A 19451-nucleotide genomic window follows, 5' to 3' on the forward strand; every position below is an offset into this window, starting at 1 on the left:
TACAGCATCAGTATAGGATAGGCATTAGCCTCACACAATGGAACATTCAATTTCTAAGACAAAAACAGATGAAGAATAGTAATAGATGCTCAAATATAAAGAAACTGCTGCAGGATTGCTCAATGAAAACATAGACCTTTTTCTTGTGGCCAAATATTTCACTTGGTTCTGCTTTTCTTCTGCACTCATAATATCTGTTGTACTTGCTGGCCTTTGTTACTATCCACTATCACAATGGGTAACAGACTATGGCATCTTACACAGCATACCAGCATATTTTAAATTAGTACGTGATGTAGTCAGACAAATTATACCATGGGATATAGTAAACCACGCTGCAGATAGGCAAACCTAAGGACAAAGTCATTAAAAAGACATCCTCAGACAGAATTCTTTGCCTTTCCATACATTTTTATGATTACTCAGGACTAAAGGCAGCTATACTCTAACTCCTGTCAAGGACATTCTCCACTTGGTTGACCACTGCAGCCAAGTACATTTATATTACTTGAGAAATGCAAAAATACTGTTCCTAACATCAGGAGGAGAGTCATAATCAGTGGCGCCAATGAACAGGCAGCATTTACCCCCCCCCCCCTTTTTTTTAGATCCCTAGCAGCTGCAGGACAATGCCTTGATATGACAAAATACAAGTTTCAATGCAACATCAAGCTGCAAAAGACTGTAAAACTCTTCAGGAGTTGGCCTTATGGCAGCATGTTTCTTTTTCTCATCCCCTCCCCTACCACCACCACCAAAAGGGTGAACAGGCTACAGATGACTCTATTCCTTCTCTATGGCACACTCCTCTAGAATCTGGGTCAGGCTGTGAACTTATTAGTTAGGTTATAAGACCTGCATGTGGCTCCTAACTGTAATTCTGAGACCCGTAACTGCGAGTTCCAAAGTTATGATTGCGGGGCAGCAAAACAAAAGGAGAAGAGTGAATGCTAACCAATGACTGTTCTTTTTTGCAGAAGGAAAGTCTATTCACACATTATGATTCACTGTTTTGAGACACATGGCACTCAGAATTTAAAAACATTACCCTATAGACTTAGTTTTCTGTTACTACTGAACTTTTAAAATTATGCTGAGACACTTATGTTTCCTCAGTGGTAATTTACCTACTGTCCTTGATGTCTAGGCCTTTGCATATGTGTTTCTCTGTTTGGGAAAAAATTTCCTCGATAGGATGCCAATGTGGAACAGTCTTTTTTTTAATGAGAGATGGTAACACTACTGGGTTCAGAAGGCAAACAGGCTTTGCTTTACTTTCCATGAAAAATCAGTCTAATCAAAGCCAGTTTGTTCTGTCATACCTTATGTACTAGGTGTACATAACGCTGTGTGTTACAAGAATGCTACTGAACCTGAGTTTTCCATACCTAATCTTTACTCCAAGTATTGCTTCTTGAAGAACCCCTTCTACTGCACCAATGACAGCAGTGATGATGTGGATATTTAGGTTAGCAGGAACAGAACACAAGCCACTGTGATCTGTTGTATTACTTGTACTCTGGGTGGTATTATCTGAAACAAATGAAAAGTAACTGTAAGCATTATGATTTGAAAAATATAACAAAGTTCAGGTTTAGTACAGCATATAAAGAAAATATACAGGGATTATCCTGTCCTACTATTATATAAGTAACACTCAGTTTGACACCTACTCATCCATACAATATAGCTGGAATCTTATTCCCATTTGAGATATTAAAATTTGCAATTCTCCTTACTAATGTGGGCCTGAAAACCCAAATAATTAAACGATTCTGTCTCAAATAATGTAGTGGAAAACTACATTAGCACCACTCACAACAGGAAGCTTCACGAAAGCATCTACAAAGCTCATTTTTATATTTCCCATCAAATTACAGGTTTATGTTATAAACCACAGCTTAGTAAAATAAGGCTAAGTGTCTGTTGAGACATCTTTGATCAATCTGGAGGCACAGCCTACATAATCTAAATTCACATAGTCTCAGAACTGAGGTAACCCTGTAATATACCAACAGAAAACTCTTTCTTGTCTGTGACCATGAACACCTTTAGCTTAACATATACCTGGAAGTGACTGAAAATAGAATTAGTTAAGACCTGTGAAGACAACCAAAAGTGACTGGTAGTGCGATGCACCTTGCCTAATTTCTGCAATGTGCAACACATTCAGCATTTAATATAACATTGAGATTTCAGATTCCTAATGATGTTTTGAATTTCACTCTAAAGGTCACTCAATACAAGACACCTCTCTGTTACAGAAAACACCTGATAGGTAATGTCTGTCCAATCAGTACCAGTATATTTTGTACTCTATTTAATATGAGCTTCAGGATTTATGAAAATGGAACTAAGATCCAAGTGACAGGCAAATGCCAAAAACTGTTTTCATCACTGATGTTTCTTCAGAATCATCTGTAATGCCCCAGCTCATGTTCTTTATCAAGTGCAGCTTTCTAAATTCAACTGCACTCTCCTCAACCTCTGAGGAATTATCTTTCTCACTTCATTTCAAGAAACAGGTTTTCTCTAATTAGTGAAATGTTTATTCGATACAGCTATGTGCAAGATCAGATAAATGCTACAAAACTCATGGACTGACAAAGGTGCTTTGTTATGCATTTTCACCCCTATGCCAGCAAGATCCATCCTTGAAGTGCACCCCACATACCCAGTAAGGTAAATGATGCAGACAGTAACGGTCATAATTCTCATTTGTCTCTGCTACATTTCTTAGCAGGTGCTAACTGGGCTGGATTATACACTTTGATCAGTCTACAGTGGACATAAAAAGTGTATACACCCCTGTTAAAATGCCAGGTTTTTGTGATATAAAAATGAGACCACAATAAATCATTTTAAAACTTTTCCCACCTTAAATGTGACATACAACCTGTACAATTTAATTGAAAAACAAATCTGTTAGGGGACAAAATATAAAAAACTTACAATAAGCTGGTTGCATAAGTGTGCACACTCTTAAACTAATACTTTGTTGAAGCACCTTTTGATTTAATTACAGCATTCAGTCATCTTGGGTACACATCTGCCATCAATTAAAGAGATTCTGATTAACCCCAAAACAGTTCAACTGTCTTATTAGGATTTTCTTGACATTTACTCAGTTGCCTGCTACAGCAAAAGCCATGGTTCGCAGAGAGCTTACAAAGCATCAAAGGGATCTCATTGTTGAAAGGTATCAGTCAGGAGAAGGGTACAAGAACATTTCCACAGCATTGGATATACCATGGAACACACTGAAGACAGTCATCAAAAAGTGGAGAAAATATGGGACAACAGTGACACTGCAAAGCACTGGACTTCCCTCCAAAATTGATGAAAAGACAAGAAGAAAACTGGTCAGGGAGGCTGCCAAGAGATCTACAGCAACACTGAAGGAGCTGCAGGAATTTCTGGCAAGTACTGGTTGTGTACTATGTGACAACAATCTCCCGTATTCTCCATATGTCTGGGCTATGGGGTAGAGTTGCAAGAGGGAAGCCTTTTCTTACACAGAAAAACATCCAGGCCTGGCTAAAATTTGTAACAATACATCACGTCTCCCAAAAATATGTGGGCAAATGTATTATGGTCTGATGAGACCAATGTACCTTTTAGCCACAATTCCAAAAGGTACGTTTGGCGCAAAAACAACACTTCACCTCATCAAAAGAACACCATCTCCAAGGTGAAGCATGGTGGTGGCAGTATCATGCTTTGGGGTTGCTTTTCTTCATCGGGAACTGGGGCTTTATTCAAGGTGGAGGGAATTATGAACAGTTCTAAATACCAGTCACTTTTGGCCCAAAACCTTCAGGCATCTACTAGAAAGCTGAAGATGAAGAGGAATTTCACCTTTCAACATGACAATGACCCCAAGCATACATGCAAATCAACAAAAGAATGGCTTCACCATAAGAAAATTAAAGTTATGGAATGGCTCAGCCAGAGCTAAGACCTAAATCCAATAGAAAATCTGTGGGGTGACCTGAAGAGGGCTATGCACAAGAGATGCCCTTGCAATCTGACAGATTTGGAGCAGTTTTGCAAGGAAGAGTGGGCAAATACTGCCAAGTCAAGATGTGCCATGCTGATAGACTCCTACCCAAGAAGAATGAATGCTGTAATTAAATCAAAAGATGCTTCAACAAAGTATTAGTTTAAGTAGTTTAGTAGGTTAGTACTAGGCTAACTACCCTTGTGAGACATTGTACGCCTAGCCAATTATCCCTTGTGAGACTCAAACCCTGCACCTTGTGTTTGTAAGGCAAACACCTTAACCATTAGGCCACCCAAGGGTGTGTACCCTTATGCAGCCAGCTTATTGTACATTTTTTATTTTTTATAATTTTTCCCCTAACATAATTGTTTGTTTTTCAATTGAATTGTACAGGTTATAAGTCACATTAAAGGTAGGAAAAGTTTTGAAATGATTTACTGTGGTCTCATTTTTTATATCACAAAAAAACTGGCATTTTAACAGGGGTGTGTACACCTTTTATATCCACTGTACATCCACAAAGACACTTCTTTCAGCACCTTGCAGCTTCTGCTGTTTTTGTCTTCCATATAATTCCAAGGAAAGATGCATGCTCCTTCACAGCAGTAGTTAAATATGACTGTGCCTTTGATATGAGCAAGTATGTTACAGCTCAAAAAGAAAAAAAGGACAAAAGAGATTTCTTCTTCTCCAGCACATTTTCTTTGCTTTGTGTAGTTCAACCCTATAGATTAGACAGTCACAGACATTTAGTACTTAAAAAGTATCCCCAGACATTTTCCCACTTCTTTCCTTACACTACAGTTAAAATCACTCATCAAAATCAAATCCATACTCATAACATAAGATGTAATTTTTTCAAATAATTCTTTCTTTTGCTATTTGTATATGCATGAATCATAATGATTCTTAAAATTTGTCCATTTGTATGAAAATCTACTACTGATAATCTTCTGTTACTACTAACATATGATCAAATATCTTCACATCATTCCTCATATGTAACAGCATTAACTCTGTACATTTTTCCATCTATAAATTTCAAATCACACTCCTCCCCCCATAATGTCTGAAACTGACTTCTCTTATTGTTAGTCAAAAATTTAATATCTGGTAATATTATAAAATCCACTTCATTTTTTCACAGCACTGATACACCAAAAATCTTACCTCACTAATTAAACTGTTTAAATTAAAAGTGATAACTTTATAAATCACCTGTTCCTTCTTTCTTTAATTTTTCTTTCAATCTTTTACTGTTACTAATAGTTTTTTTTTCTTCTTTAACAACATACCATCTAAAACTGTCTGCTTCACTTTTTCCACTACTCACTCTCTCTTGTCTAATAAAATATGTCTGTTACTCTTTGTTTTCTATATGTGAAACCTTCTTAACCACTGTTTTATTTATATTCTCCCACCTCTACTTTTCTCTCTTCAACTTCTGTCTCATTTACTTGTTTAGTTTAGTCATTTTCTTGTACATCTCACACAGTGTTTTTCTTCATTACAATCCATGCATGCATGTCCCAGTATTTTGGATTTATAACATTCTGTTTTGAAATTTTTACTATCGCCATTTCTCCCCATATAATTTGTATCTCTTCTTAACACATTTTTCTAATAAATGTTCACTTGACTCACAAAAATATGTTTTAGGTTATCTTTATATCTTACAACCATCAACAAAAATAACACTCAGTATATGTTGTATCTTTCCATTTACCATTATCAAAATAACTGTATAATCCAATCCACCCATCCATAAATTTATCATCATAATTCTTTACTGAATTAATGACATCATGACATAGTTTCTTTATTGTAATAAAGTCTCCTTCTCAATGTCCACGCTGAAATGTAAATTTACTTTTTTCTTTGTGTCTCTATTTTGTGCTGTTACAACCTAGCCATACCACTGAAATACACTGCGTCTTAGGTCCATAGGTTCATAAGTAGGTACTAGGCTATTTGCCCGAGGGCATTTATAAGCCTAGCCAGAGTGTGTCAGCTTTTGCCATCCCATTGATTAATTAACTGAGCCTCTGTCAAGAAGAGAAAATGAAGTGATCTCAGGGATGTACTTTCAGTTACCCACTCGTCAAGGTTTCTCTTGAAGAGTGTTAATGAGGGTCTCTGCCTAATGTAGTTAGGAATTTTGTTCCAAAGCATGGGGAGTCTCTGTGACATGAATCTATCCTTCCAGCATGTTCTATTTATTGTTGTGGCAAGGTTTAGCTCACTAGAGCAAGTGGCTCGCAGTGACCTGGAGTTCTTTAGGTGGAGCATGTTCATCAATTCTGAGTTGGACATGGCTTTGTAAGTCAGGCAGAGATCACCTCTGAGTAAGCGATATGCCACCGAGTACAGCTGGAGTTTTTCCAGTCGGGCTGCATAGGACATATGTTTGAGCCCAGTAATCCTCTTGGCGAGGCACTTTTGTGGTCTTTCAAGTTGTTGGAAGCGTCTTGTGAGGTACATCCCAAATAGGGCATTGTACTCTATAATGGGTCTGATGAGTAACAAGTAGAGGGGCACTATAACCTCTTTATTTCTAGATGTGAACCCTTTAGTAATTAGATGGACTACATAGAAGGATTTCCTAACTACTTTGGCAATATGATTGTCAAAGGAGAGATTACTATCTACCTGGGTCCCCAGATCTCTTATTACCTCTTCTGTATTAAGGGGGCTGCCACCTATGTGGTAATTCATGGGTGTTTTGTTTTTCCCAAACGGGATGACTATGCATTTTTTGGCATTTAGCTTGAGACCATGACTTTGACATCAGGTGTCCGTCTCAGTAAGACCCTTTTGGAGAATGTCCGTGTCAGCCGAAGAGTCAATTATGGCTCCTAGTTTACAGTCATTGGCGAACTTGGTTAGCCATAGTCCTCCTGTGTTTGCCTGTACTTCTGAGAAGTATATGCTGAACAGTAGGGGTTCCAGGACCGAGCCTTGTGGGACACCACTTGTGACTGGTTTAGAGTCGGACCTGGAGCCCGCTATTCTTACCGTGTGAGTTCTGTCTGTAAGCCAGTTGGCAACCCATCTCATGATATAGGGGTTTAGGTTCAGGCTGATGAGTTTTTCTATAATTCCCGAGTGGGGATTGGTGTCAAAAGCCTTTGTGAGGTTAAGGTAGGCTGTGTGAACTACCTTCCCCTCATCTATGGCCTTGGTGACTGTCTCGAAGAAGTCAACCAGGTTTAGTAGGCATGATCTGCCCTTAACAAAGCCGAACTGGGTCAGGTCAAGTATTTGTAGGTTCCCAATGTCTTTGTTAATGAGTTCCATGATGATGCACTCCATAGCCTTGCAGACCAGGCTAGTCAGGCTTATAGGGCGATAGTTACCAAGGTCAGTTGTGGCCCCACCTTTGTGGAGTGGAATAACTGTTGCTGTGCGCCATTCTATGGGTACGTAGCCTGTGGACAGGCTGAGGTTAAACAGTGTGTTTACGTGGGGGGTTAGTTCGTTCTGTAGTTCATGCAAGACGCAGCCTGGGACACCATCTGGCCCCACTGATGCTGTGCTTTTGGCTTTTGAAAGGGCTATTTTCACCTGTGCGTCTGCGATTTCCTGGACACTACACTTTTCCGGTATTGTTGTGAGCCCTTTTGGGGGTGAATTTTGCACTGAATCTATCTGCCAGGATGTTGGCAATATCAGTGGGTTCAGTATATTTTGTGCTATTTTGCACTAGCTCAGAGCATACCTGCGAGTTGCCACTTAGATTCTTGACATAGCTAAAGAAGGCTTTGTGGTTATCTTTCGAATCCTTGGCTATTTTTTCTTTTGAAGTTATCTTTGGAGGATTTTATGAGGGACCTTAGTTTCTTACTGATACTGATCGGGGATGTCTTTCCTTCTTGGGATTTGCTTTTTTTCTGAACTAGTTTCCTCCTTCTATTGTATAGACTGTTTATGGCAGGGGTCCACCAGATTGGTTTCCTTCTCTTAGGGATGGCATGATCTATGCATCCTTGTAGGTGCTCATAGAGTGCATTTGTAAAGGTTCCTGCATCTTGCACACTGTTATCCTTTAGCATGGGGGCTGTGAAATTTTCCACCTCTGTCTTAAGTAAGGTGAAGTTTGCTATAGAAAAGTTTTTCACTGTGGTTTCCTTGGTTGGAGGTGGTGGTGTGGTGTTGCCATCCAGAGTGATTAGTTTATGGTCTGATCTAACCAGTGACGGGTTGACCTCCGGTGTGGAACACCTGTCGCCCATTGTTGGTGATGACCAGATCCAATATGTTTTCACCTCTGGTAGGGGAGTTACCAGCTGATCCAGGGCATTTGAATTAATAAATTCCAGGAAGTGCTGGATCTGGGAGTTTGTACTTGAGTAGTTTTCCCAGTTAATGGTAGGGTAATTGAAATCGCCCAATATCAGGGTGTTTGGTAGGACCTTCATGTTTTCCAGTGTCTCCAGACAGGCAGAATGGTGGTCATGGGTCATGGAGGGTGATCTGTAGCAGGCCACAATCTGCATTGCAGATTTGCCAGATATTTGCTGCACATGGATGATATCGGAGGTATCAAGCTGCGCCACTAACCTGGAGGTGTAGGTATCCTTGATGAATATGGATACACCCCCTCCTTTTGTGTTTCGGTCCATGTTCTGTGGCCAAAATGTGTGGTATGAGTTGTAGTGCTGGGGTGCTCTGTGGAGCCTTGAACCAGGTTTCAGTTACTGCACAGATGTCAATGTTCTCCATATTGAGGAGTGCTTCGAGCATGTGCATTTTGAGATTTAAACTCCTGGCGTTGACCAGCATAACCCTCATTTTTTTATTTGTGCTGTTTACGGAGGTGGGTTTGACTTTTGAGCCTTGCCTAAAAAAGGCACTATGGGGGCTGCAAGAGCCTTGGCCAGTATTCGAAAGCCTAGGGGTGGCAGGTGCAAGCCGTCTCTTGCGAAGCAACGAGGCTTGTCGAGCATGTCGTCCCAGGCTGACAGATACTGGATCCCCTTTGAATGACACCAGAAGTTTAGCCAGTTGTTGAAATTGATCATTTTTTTTCTTTATATTGCGGTATCATTCTTGGTGAGGGCAGGATGCTACTCAGAGTCAGGGTCATACCTGCCTGGGCTACATGATCTGAGAGCTCTTCCATGTCTCTTTTCATGCAGTCCAGGGAGGTACGTCTCAGGTCATTCACACCAACATGTACAATGACAGAGTCATATTCGTACTTGTTCTGGAGTGACCTGAGTGCTTGTGTTATGTGGCGGATTCTGGTTCCTAAAAGGCAGCTAACAGTAACCTTCTCCTTGTCCAGCCTAGTGAGTGGGACATCAGTGTGCCTGACTATAGAGTCGCCTATTACTAGTGTGTTAGGTATGTTATTTCGCCTTAAGGGCTGTGATTGTGCGGTACACTGATTTTGTGTTTTATGTGTCGTTTGGTTTGTGATGGGAGGTGCAGGTTTTTTGGGTGTCTGCTTTGGAGGTCTCTGATGCTTTTGCAGGTTTTTATCTAGAGCCTCTGAGTATGATTTCATGTATTTATGTGTATTTTTTGCCAGTGCTGGTTTAGTATGTCTATGTGAGGCTGGAGGTATGGTGCAAGTGTTAACCTTCTTCTCATGACTGCCTGTTACAGTCTTGGGTGGAGAGATCTTAGCCTCCAATTTAGCTATATAATTGCATCTCTCGCATATGTTAATGTTTTGTGGTAGGAGGAGAGGGTTGTCTGTGTACATGAGGCAGCTGTAACATTGCCTCAGGATACCCAGGTTCACCAGCTGGACTGGAGAGTATACCTGAAATTGCCCTTTGGTCATGCCTGAATAGTAGGGTGAGCTGCTTAGTCACTTGGTTGGTGAGGGGTAAATAATGAGCCTTGCCCTGCTGGGCAATCAAGTGTCAGGGTATATTGGTGCTTGCTATTAGGTCTGAGCAAGTGCTAGACTGTAGGATGCTTTTTAAGTGCTTAGGCTGAGAGTCAGACAACTTTCAAGGGAAAAACTGAAGAGGAGACTTGGTGGAGCCAGGATAAATTTAGCCCTAGCTAACCGGCGCTGCCCGGACCTGCAAACATGGTTTTTACAGCAGGAAAATGAAAGAGATAGAAATTAGCCCAAAATGGCCTATAAACTACTAACTTCTGGGCTGGAACCACTCCTCCAGGAACAGATGGCTGCTCAAAGCTCCCTCTCTCACATGTGAACAGAGAAACCTCCTTCTATCCAAGTAAGGTATGGGCAACTCAGAAAATTGTAACACAGCCCTGAATTCAGCACTAGCCTGAAAACGGGACTATACTAGCTTAGAAAGGTGTGAAACAAGGACATTTTTTTTTTGAAAATATAAGGCAAAAACAGTAAAAAATACACTTAAAACAGCTTTAAACGACTACAAACAGTAAAAAATACACTTAAAACAGCTTTAGATGACTACAAGCAATCAGAAAAGGTTTTTAAACAAATTACCCAATTAACCAGTAAGAAAATCTCAAAACTGAGCCCTGTTCCTGTAGTCTTCAATCAGACAAGTTCTAACTGCACACTCCTGCCACTGGGGTGCAGGGGAACCTTCTCCAAAAAAGAAGGCCTGGATTAGTGCTCAAGTTATACAAACAAAGCTAGATTCAGCAGGCCTGGATCTAGTCTATGCTACAGCAAACAGGGTACACCAATTTCAGTAAGAAACAGTTCAAATATGCAGGCACTATAAGCCTTTAACCAGAAATTCCCAGCTTAGAAGGACAGAGTTCAGCCTCTCCTCCCACAAGAGTGCAGACCACAAACTTTCTTAATGTAAAATAACTGGCCTAAAGCCCAAGTGCTTAAACCAGAACTAATACACTTTAAGAATAACAGACACTGAGCCTTCAGTCAGCAGTTCCCAACTTAGAAGGATGTAAGCTACCTGTCCTGCCACAACAGTGCAGACCACAAACCTTAACTGGTCTGAAGCCCAAGTGCTTAAACCAAAGCTTAAACCTTCATATTCATAAATTAACTTTTCAAGCCTAGTCCTTGCCCCAAAATAATGTCACAGAAAGTCTCTTAAAAATAAAAGAAATGCTCTTACTTCTGAAAGAGTAATTCCTAATGGTAAAATTACTTTCTTCCAAATCTCACACCTTTCCAGAGGTTCATCTTCCTTACTTTAAATTATTGCCATATATTTTGCTCAGTGTCTCTTTCTGAGTTTTTCTTTTTACTTTTGGCATTGCTACTTCTGAAAAGTTTCTCTATTTTGTTTCTTTACTTTTTAATCCTCTGTTCCCTTCATATTCTCTGCCAGATTGAACACCTATTAATGATTTCAGCCCATGATTCTGTTTTTTCAGTCTCCGGTTTTCTCTAACAAACCATGTCCTTTAATATATCATCCCGCAACCCTCCCAACTAGAGGGTTATAACAACTTCCTCTTGCACATCTGTTACCTCATATTTTTTTTCTCAGAATACTGGACTCAAACAGGTCTTGCTGAAAAACAGCTTCCAAATCTACTTCATTCTCCTTGTCTACTTCTAAACAAAGCCATGACGCCTCAAGCACACAAAGTTGCTCCCAGCCATCTCCACACTAGAAATGAGAGCTGTGTGCAACAAAATGCTCATTGAAATGAGAAAGATAAGTCACCATTGTCCTGGCAAAAGTTTTCCAAGTCAGTATAAATACCAACTTGTGTCTCCCCTGAAAAGAAGCCATTGGCCTTGTGGGACTAATTCGGTCAAAAAAGTGTAAATAAAATAAAAGTAAATTCTCTTATCTTCCTGTGTTACTGTCAGATCATGTAAGCCAGCTATTCTCATGAATTTCTCCAGATACATTCCCTCTTTTTATAGAGTATTTTTCCTCAAACACCCTGTTGCATCCATTTTGACAGATACTATATTCCTGTCCCCTCCCAATATTAAAGTTCCCTTTTGGAACTCTATAACTTCACCCATTATCTGATTTACTAACAACTAGTTATTTTCTATTAAGATGTGTTTCCTGCAATAAGGCAGCATCTATATTCCCCCTTGAAATGTATGCTATGACATCTCTTCTGCTCTTCCTGCTCATTCAAATTCCAAGACAATATTTTCAGGTCCATATCCCGTTTGGTGTGTCTAGATTCCATGATGCTTGAATTATTATCAGTTTTCTTTTAATTCTCACCTGGCTTTTCTGTTTTTTTCATTTAAGGCACCCTTGTGGATTTATCTCTAGCATTTTTTTTTGGATTTACTTATTTTCACAGTTGGTCAACAGCTTATTTAGGGATAAGTTTACTGCCTTTACCCTTCCCTTTTATTAAACCAAACTTGATGAAATAAAAACAAAATATGTACAAATGGTTCATTATTATATAATATATATATATATATATATATATATATATATATATATATATATATATATATATATGATTTTGGAGCTCATACTACTAAATGCCATGAAGTCACTTCCTGTTCTGAGTAATTCAAACTAAAGCAAACTTTTGTGTATTTTCTGTTGTATCCAGTTTTACATTGTTTCCTGATGATTAACTTTGCCATCAATACTTCCCTCCATTTCCATTAGCTTTACTGCCCAATTGCTTCCCATTCAAGTCCTGCTTTTCTTTTAACCTGTAGCATTTTTGGCTCCCTCTTACTTGATTTTAATATGTATTTAAATCTCCATTCCTCTCTAAGGAGCTAGTTTATCAATCTATACTTCCTTTGTGCCATCCTCCTCTTTGTGTCAACTGCATCTGATTTTTCTGTTCATGATACACTCCCATGATTCATATCCATTGCTTTTATAAGTTGTCAGTCTTGTTTTTTCTGTTTACTATCATCCATTCCTTATTTTTACCCTTCAGTTTCAGATTCTCCATTATACTTTTCTTCTGGTATGGCATATCACAGTCATCCTGCATTTTTATTTATTTTAATTATTTTACATTTGTTGACCAGGCTAGTCTAACTGGATATATGTCCATTTCCAGTAGAGGCCCAGGGAGAAAAGCTCCTGCAAGTTACAAAGACAAGTATACAATATAACAGTAGACAAGTTTACAGAAAAATCGTTAGATACAATAAAAAAATGACATGAAATAAAAACACTTAGTAACAATTTTAGGAAGGGATACTCATAAAAAAGAAGTAAGACTTTTTTTTTTGTTATAAGGTTAGAAGATAGGGAAAGAGCAATAGTTATCAGATGAGAGTAGAAGTTCACTTTTATCAGGGAAGTATACACTATAGTAGCATGAGCAATAGGAACCAAGTTTAGTTATGAAATTTTTGTATATTGGGTATAATCAGTCAGGGTTGGAGCAGGGACAAAGTCAATGATTCTTTAGATATTCTTTAAGATGCTTTTTGAATAGATGTGTGGAGGCAAGTGAAGACAGTTCAGTTGGAAGTTGATTCCAGCTTTTACCTACTGTGTTGGAAAAGAGCGAGTCCCCTGCTTTGTTGTTTGATTTGACATTAGAAACTAGAGGTTTGCTTGCTGAGCGAAGTGTAGGGAGATTTTTGTAGGGGGTGATTAGATTAGTGAGGATTGGTGTATTATTGGGGTGATAGAGGATTTTTTTGGGTTATCACAAGTTGCTGATAGAGTAGCTTATTATGCAGTTCAAGCCATCTCAATTGTTTGAGGATATGACAGTGGTGAGTTCTATAGGGGGAACAGGTAGCAAATCTAGCTATGTTATTATGACAGGTGGAAAGTTTATTAATGTTATTTCTAGATAGATTAGTATAAATTGCAGAAGCACAGAAGAGGGTAGAGGAAAGGTGGGTCTGCGCAAGAGTAATTCTGGCTGGAGGGGTAAGGAAGGGCTTGATTCTATAGAGAGAGCCTAATTTTTTGTTGACAGTTTTTATTGTTGAATTAATGTGTTCATCGAAGCTAAGGGAGTTGTCAATTGTAACTCCCAGTAAGCGGGTAGAGGTATCAGGGACTATATTAGTGCCATTGCTAGAGGTTACTATGAAGTTAGGGATAGACGACTTAGGAGTAGGAGCAAAGAGTAGTAGTTTTGTTTTTTGGGGTTCAGAAGGAGGCAGTGTTGCATGAACCATTTTTCAACAGTGTTTAATACTGACTGGGTTTGGAGTTGAAGAGAGTTTATGGATTTGGCAGAACAAATTAATGTTGAGTCATCTGCATATTGGATGCAAGTGGCTTGTGGAATATTGGTATGTAGACTGTTAATAAATAATGAGAAGAGAAGAGGACCTAAAATCGAGCCTTGAGGTACACCAATTATCACTGGGAGGGAAGAAGAAAGGGTATTATTCCAAAGGACAGCCTGCTGTCTATTTTCAAGATAGGATTTAAACCAAAGAAGTGATTGTGAGTCAAGTGATTGGGCTTTTAGGATTTCAATGAGTAAGTTGTGATTCACCATGTCGAAGGCCTTTGAGAGGTCTATAAATAGGGCAAAAGAGAAAGTATTGTTGCGATTTTCATTAAAAGAGTTGGCGAAAGATAGTAGAGCAGTAGTAGTGCTGTGGAATGGTCTAAAGCCATGTTGGCAGTTGGCAATTGGCAAGCAGATTATTGTGGATAAGGTGGTCAAGTAGCTGTCTATGTATGCATTTCTCCATTATTTTAGCAATGGGTGAGAGTAAGGCTATAGGCCTAAAATGTGATAGCTCAGTAGATGTGCCACCTTTGTGCATAATGTGAGAACTGTTGTATATTCCTAGGAATCTCTTTTTAAGCCCTTTATTCTCCTCCATTAGAAAGCTCAATCCCATGTTAAACATCACTTTTAGTACAGCCTTGAATAACCCCATGCAGGTAATACTGAATACACATTAGACTCTTCTTCCACCCTTAACAGTTCAATGTTACCTTCGTATAGATAAATTTATTATTTTACTTATCAGTGTACCTGTTGATGAGCATGAGGTACCTTTTTGTGATTTATTACCAATCACAATATCCAGTCCTTGATGGTGTCTCATTTTGAAACACTTTACCAAAATGTCCCCATTTTTAACTCATCAGGTTCTTAGTATTCACCTTGTAGTTAACTGCAGTATAATTTCCTTAACATTTGCCTGTGCATTATCCCCTATTCTGTTTAAAAATTCCCAAGCTTATCATGGCTTCTCCTGCAGATTATGTTCTGAAACACCAGGAATGGTTTCACTGGAAATCTCCCTCAGCATACACCAGTCTTTCTGCCTTTCTGATTTTGGAGTTAACCTCTGCATTGCTGGTCTAGTCATTTTGAATCTCTTCTCCCCTTGGTGAGTTTTTCAAAAGTTTTTTTGTGGATCTACATAGGTGCAGATGATAAAAGACCTTAAAATATGCTGGGTACAATAGGTTCATAGGTTCATACTAGGCTATCTGCCATAGGACATTTATAAGCCTAGCCAGAGTGTGTTTGACTTTCACCACCCATTTTAAATTAATTTTGCTATGCCCTTTTTCGAGGTTAGTATACTGTGCCTCTGTCTAACAGTGACAGAAGTGATACCTGGGGTAAACCTATGATCTCCCATCTACTCATCAAGATTCCTCTTGAAGAGAGTCAATGAGGGACTCTGCCTAACCTGGACTGGGATTTTATTCCAGAGTGAAGGGAGCCTCTGGGTTATGAATCTGTCCCTCCAGCATGTCCTATTTATTTCAGTGCTGAGGTTCAAGTCTCTCGAGTGCGTAGCTCGATGGAATTTAGATTTTCTGAGGTGCAGCATGTCCATTAATTCCAGGTTGGAGATGGCTTTATACGTCAGGCACAAATCGCCTCTGAGCAGGCGGTATGCCACTGAGTAGACCTGGAGTTTCTTTAACCGGGCAGCATATGGCATCTGTTTGAGCCCTTTGATCCTCTTGGTGAGGTACTTTTGGGGTCTTTCCAGTTGCTGCAGGTGTCTGGTAAGGTACATCCCAAAAGGGGCATTGTACTCAATTATGGGCCTGATGAGGGATGAGTAAAGAGGCACAATGACCTCCCCTGATCTAGATGTGAATCCCTTCATGATTAGGTGGGCTATATAAAATGTTTTTCTAACCACTTTGGCCACGTGGTTGTCAAATGAGAGATTGCTATCAACTTGGGTACCCAGGTCCCTAATTACTTCTTCTGTACTTAATGGATTACCACCTATGTGGTAATTTGTGGGCACTTTGTTTTTGCCAAAGGGGATGACTATACGCTTTTTGGCGTTTAGCTTGAGGCCATGGCTCTGGCACCAGTTGTCTGTTTCTATGAGGCCCTTTTGGAGGCTGCTTGTTTCGACTGGAGAGTTGATTATGGCGCCCAGTTTGCAGTCATCTGCGAACTTGGTCAGCCACAGTCCTTCTGTGTTGGCCTGTACCTCTGAGAAATATATACCAAACAAGAGAGGTCCCAGGACTGAGCCTTGTGGGACGCCACTTGTAACTGGTTTGGAGTCTGACATGGCTCCAGCAATTCTAACCATGTGGGTTCTGTCCTTGAGCCAGTTTGCAACCCATCTAGTGACATAGGGGTTTATATTTAAGCTGGTGAGCTTATCTATAATGCCCGAGTGGGGTATTGTATCGAAGGCTTTGGCGAGGTCCAGGTAGGCTGTGTGGACCACCTTCCCCTCGTCAATGGCCTTGGTGACTGTTTCAAAGAAATCGACCAGGTTTAAGAGGCAAGATCTGCCCTTAACAAAGCCGCACTGGGTAGGATCCAGTGTCTGTAGGTCCCCAATATCTTTATTTATGAGGTCCATGATGATCCTTTCTATAGCTTTGCAGACCAAGCTAGTCAGGCTTATAGGGCAATAGTTTCCAGGATCCGTTGAGGCACCACCTTTGTGGAGAGGGTCCAGCGTTGCTGTACGCCACTCTTTGGATACATATCCTGTAGTAAGGCTGAGATTGAACAGTAGTTTTATGTTTGGGTTTAGCTCTTCTTGGAGTTCATGTAGGACGCAGCCCGGGACACCGTCTGGTCCCATTGATGCTGTGTTTTTGGCTTTGGAGAGGGCGGCTCTTACCTGAGCATCAGAGATGTGAGGGGGTTAGCACTCTGCTGGGATAGATATTTGCCCTTTTGGTGGGGAGGGGAGGGAGAAGTTTGCGCTGAACCTGTCAGCTAGGATGTTGGCAATGTCTGTGGGTTTGGTGTATTTTTTGTCATTTTGGACTAATTCTGAGCATTTCTGGGAATTCCCACCCAGGTTCCTAACATAACTAAAGAAAGCCTTGTGATTATCCTTAGTGGCCTGTGCAATTTTTCTCTCGAAGCTGACCTTAGACGATTTTATGAGTGCCCGTACTTTTTTGCTAATACTGATCAGAGATGCTTTCCCTTTTTGGGATTTTGCTCTATCATGTAGTAGCTTCCTCCTTCTGTTGTATAGTTTGCTTATGGCTGGGGTCCACCAGACAGGATGTCTGCCTTTGGAGGATTGGGTCTTGGTTTTATTTGGGATTGCATGATCCATGCATTCCTGAAGGTGTTCATAGAATGCGTTTATAAAGGATTCTGCGGTCTGGGCCGTATTTTCCACAGGCCTGGGGGCTTTGAAGGATTCCACCTTGGTTTTGAGGAGTGTGAAATTTGCTTTAGAGAAGTTTTTCACTGTGGTTTTCTGGGCAGGGGGGTGGGGTCGGGATGTTAATATCCAGTGAGATTAGTTTAATGGTCTGATCTTACCAGTGAGGGATACACTTCTGGTCTGGAGCATAGAGTCCCCATGTTGGTGATGATCAGGTCCAGTATGTTTTCCCCTCTTGTGGGAGTGGTAACAAGTTGTTCCATAGCATTTGAGTTTATAAATTCTAGGAACCTTTGGGCTAGGGTGTTGGAGCTAGAGTAATGCTCCCAGTCTATGTTTGGGTAGTTGAAGTTGCCCAATATAATGGTGTTTGGAGAGACCTTCATATTTTCCAGTGTTCTCAGGAAGGCCGAGTGGGGTTCCTGGATTTGGGAGGGTGGTCTGTAGCAGGCTATAAACTGGAAGGCAGTTTTACCCACTGTTAGTTGCACATGGATAGTCTCTGATGCTTCGTGCTGTGCCACCAACCTGGAAGTGTGGGTATCTTTGACAAATATTGATACTCCCCCTCCTTTTGTGGTTCGGTCCAAGTTTTGGGGCCGAAAAGCATGGTATGAGGTATAAGCTGGTAGTGCTGGGGTGCACTCAGGAGCCTTGAACCAGGTTTCTGTTACTGTACAGATATCTATGTTCTCCATGCTAAGGAGAGTTTTGAGTGCGTGCATCTTGAAGTTTAGACTTCTGGCGTTGAGTAGCATTACTCTTAGTTTCTTATCCCTTGTGATACCTATGCAGGTGCTTTGTCTTTTGAGCCTTGCCTAAAAAAGGCACTATGGGGGTAGCAAGAGCCTTTGCCAATATCAGAAAGCCCAGGGGTGACAGGTGCAAGCCGTCCCTAGCGAAGCATAGTGGCTTGAAGAGCATGTCATCCCAGGCTGACAGGCATTGGATCCCCTTTGAATGACACCAATACTTAAGGCAATTGTTGAAATTGATCATCTTGTCTTCATATTGTGGCATTATTCTTGGTGAGGATAAGATGCTACTGAAGGTCAGAGTCATACCGGCCTGGGCTACATGCTCAGAGAGCTCCTCTATGTCTCTTTTCATGTAGTCTAGGGAGGTATGTCTCAGGTCATTCACACCAGCATGGACAATGACTGAGTCATATTTGTACTTGCCTTGGAGTGACCTGAGTGCTTGTGTTATGTGGCGGATCCTAGCGCCTGAAAGGCAGCTCACCGTGACCTTCTCCTTGTTCAGCCTGGTGAGCGGGACGTCAGTGTGCCTGACGATAGAGTCACCTATTACAAGTGTATCAGGTGTGTTGTTTAGCCTTAAGGGCTGTGACTGTTCGGCACACTGGCTTTGTGAGCTATGTGTTGCATGTGTTTTGTTTTGGGGTAGCGGTTGCTTGGGTGTCTGCTTTGGAGGTCTCTGCTGCTTAGGCAGATTTTTATTTACAGCCTCCGAGTATGTTTTTGTGTGTTTACGTGTTTGGTTTGCTGTCGTGGTAGGTCTATGTGAGACTGGAATTGTAGTGAGTGTGGTTTCCTTCTCCTCTTGACTGGTTACGCCAGTACTGAGTTGAGAGAGCTTAGCCTCCAGTTTGGCTATATGGTTGCATCTCTCACATGTGTTGGAATTTGTTGGGAGGAGGAGAGGGTTGTGTGTGTACATGAGGCAGTTGTAACATTGCCTCAAGATTCCCAGATTCACCAGCTGGACCGGTGAGGAGATTGACAACTGACCTTTGGACATGCTAGAATAGCATTGGGAATTCCTTTATAATTGAAAAAAGGGCCAATGGGGAACAAGGTACTCAAGGGGAGTTTGTGAGGGTGTAGTGCTTTTAATTTTTTAGTGCTGACTTATATAATTGCCTTAGTGAGCAAGTGCCAGGCAATTTAAATGCATTGTGTTACAGGTAACTTAAATGCAAAAACGACAAACAGTAACTTTCTTTCAAGTGAAACAAGGAAATAAGTACAGTAAGCAATGCAGATATCACTA

The 19451-nt window shown here is 40.6% G+C and overlaps 1 protein-coding gene across 2 annotated transcripts in view; it reads right to left on the reverse strand.

Annotated features, from left to right (window-relative positions):
- The window catches only part of TCTN2 (tectonic family member 2), a 1339098-nt gene that overhangs the window by 135540 nt on the left and 1184107 nt on the right, over positions 1-19451 (reverse strand). For both annotated transcript variants that reach the window (XM_044068545.1, XM_044068546.1), the window contains one exon: positions 1389-1533. In XM_044068545.1, coding sequence (XP_043924480.1) covers positions 1389-1533 — 145 coding nt within the window. The remainder of the gene's footprint in view (positions 1-1388; positions 1534-19451) is intronic.

Source organism: Protopterus annectens, chromosome 4.part0 (assembly GCF_019279795.1).
Source record: "Protopterus annectens isolate FY-2018-M chromosome 4.part0, PAN1.0, whole genome shotgun sequence".
In the NCBI taxonomy this organism is placed as follows: Eukaryota; Metazoa; Chordata; order Ceratodontiformes; family Protopteridae; genus Protopterus; species Protopterus annectens.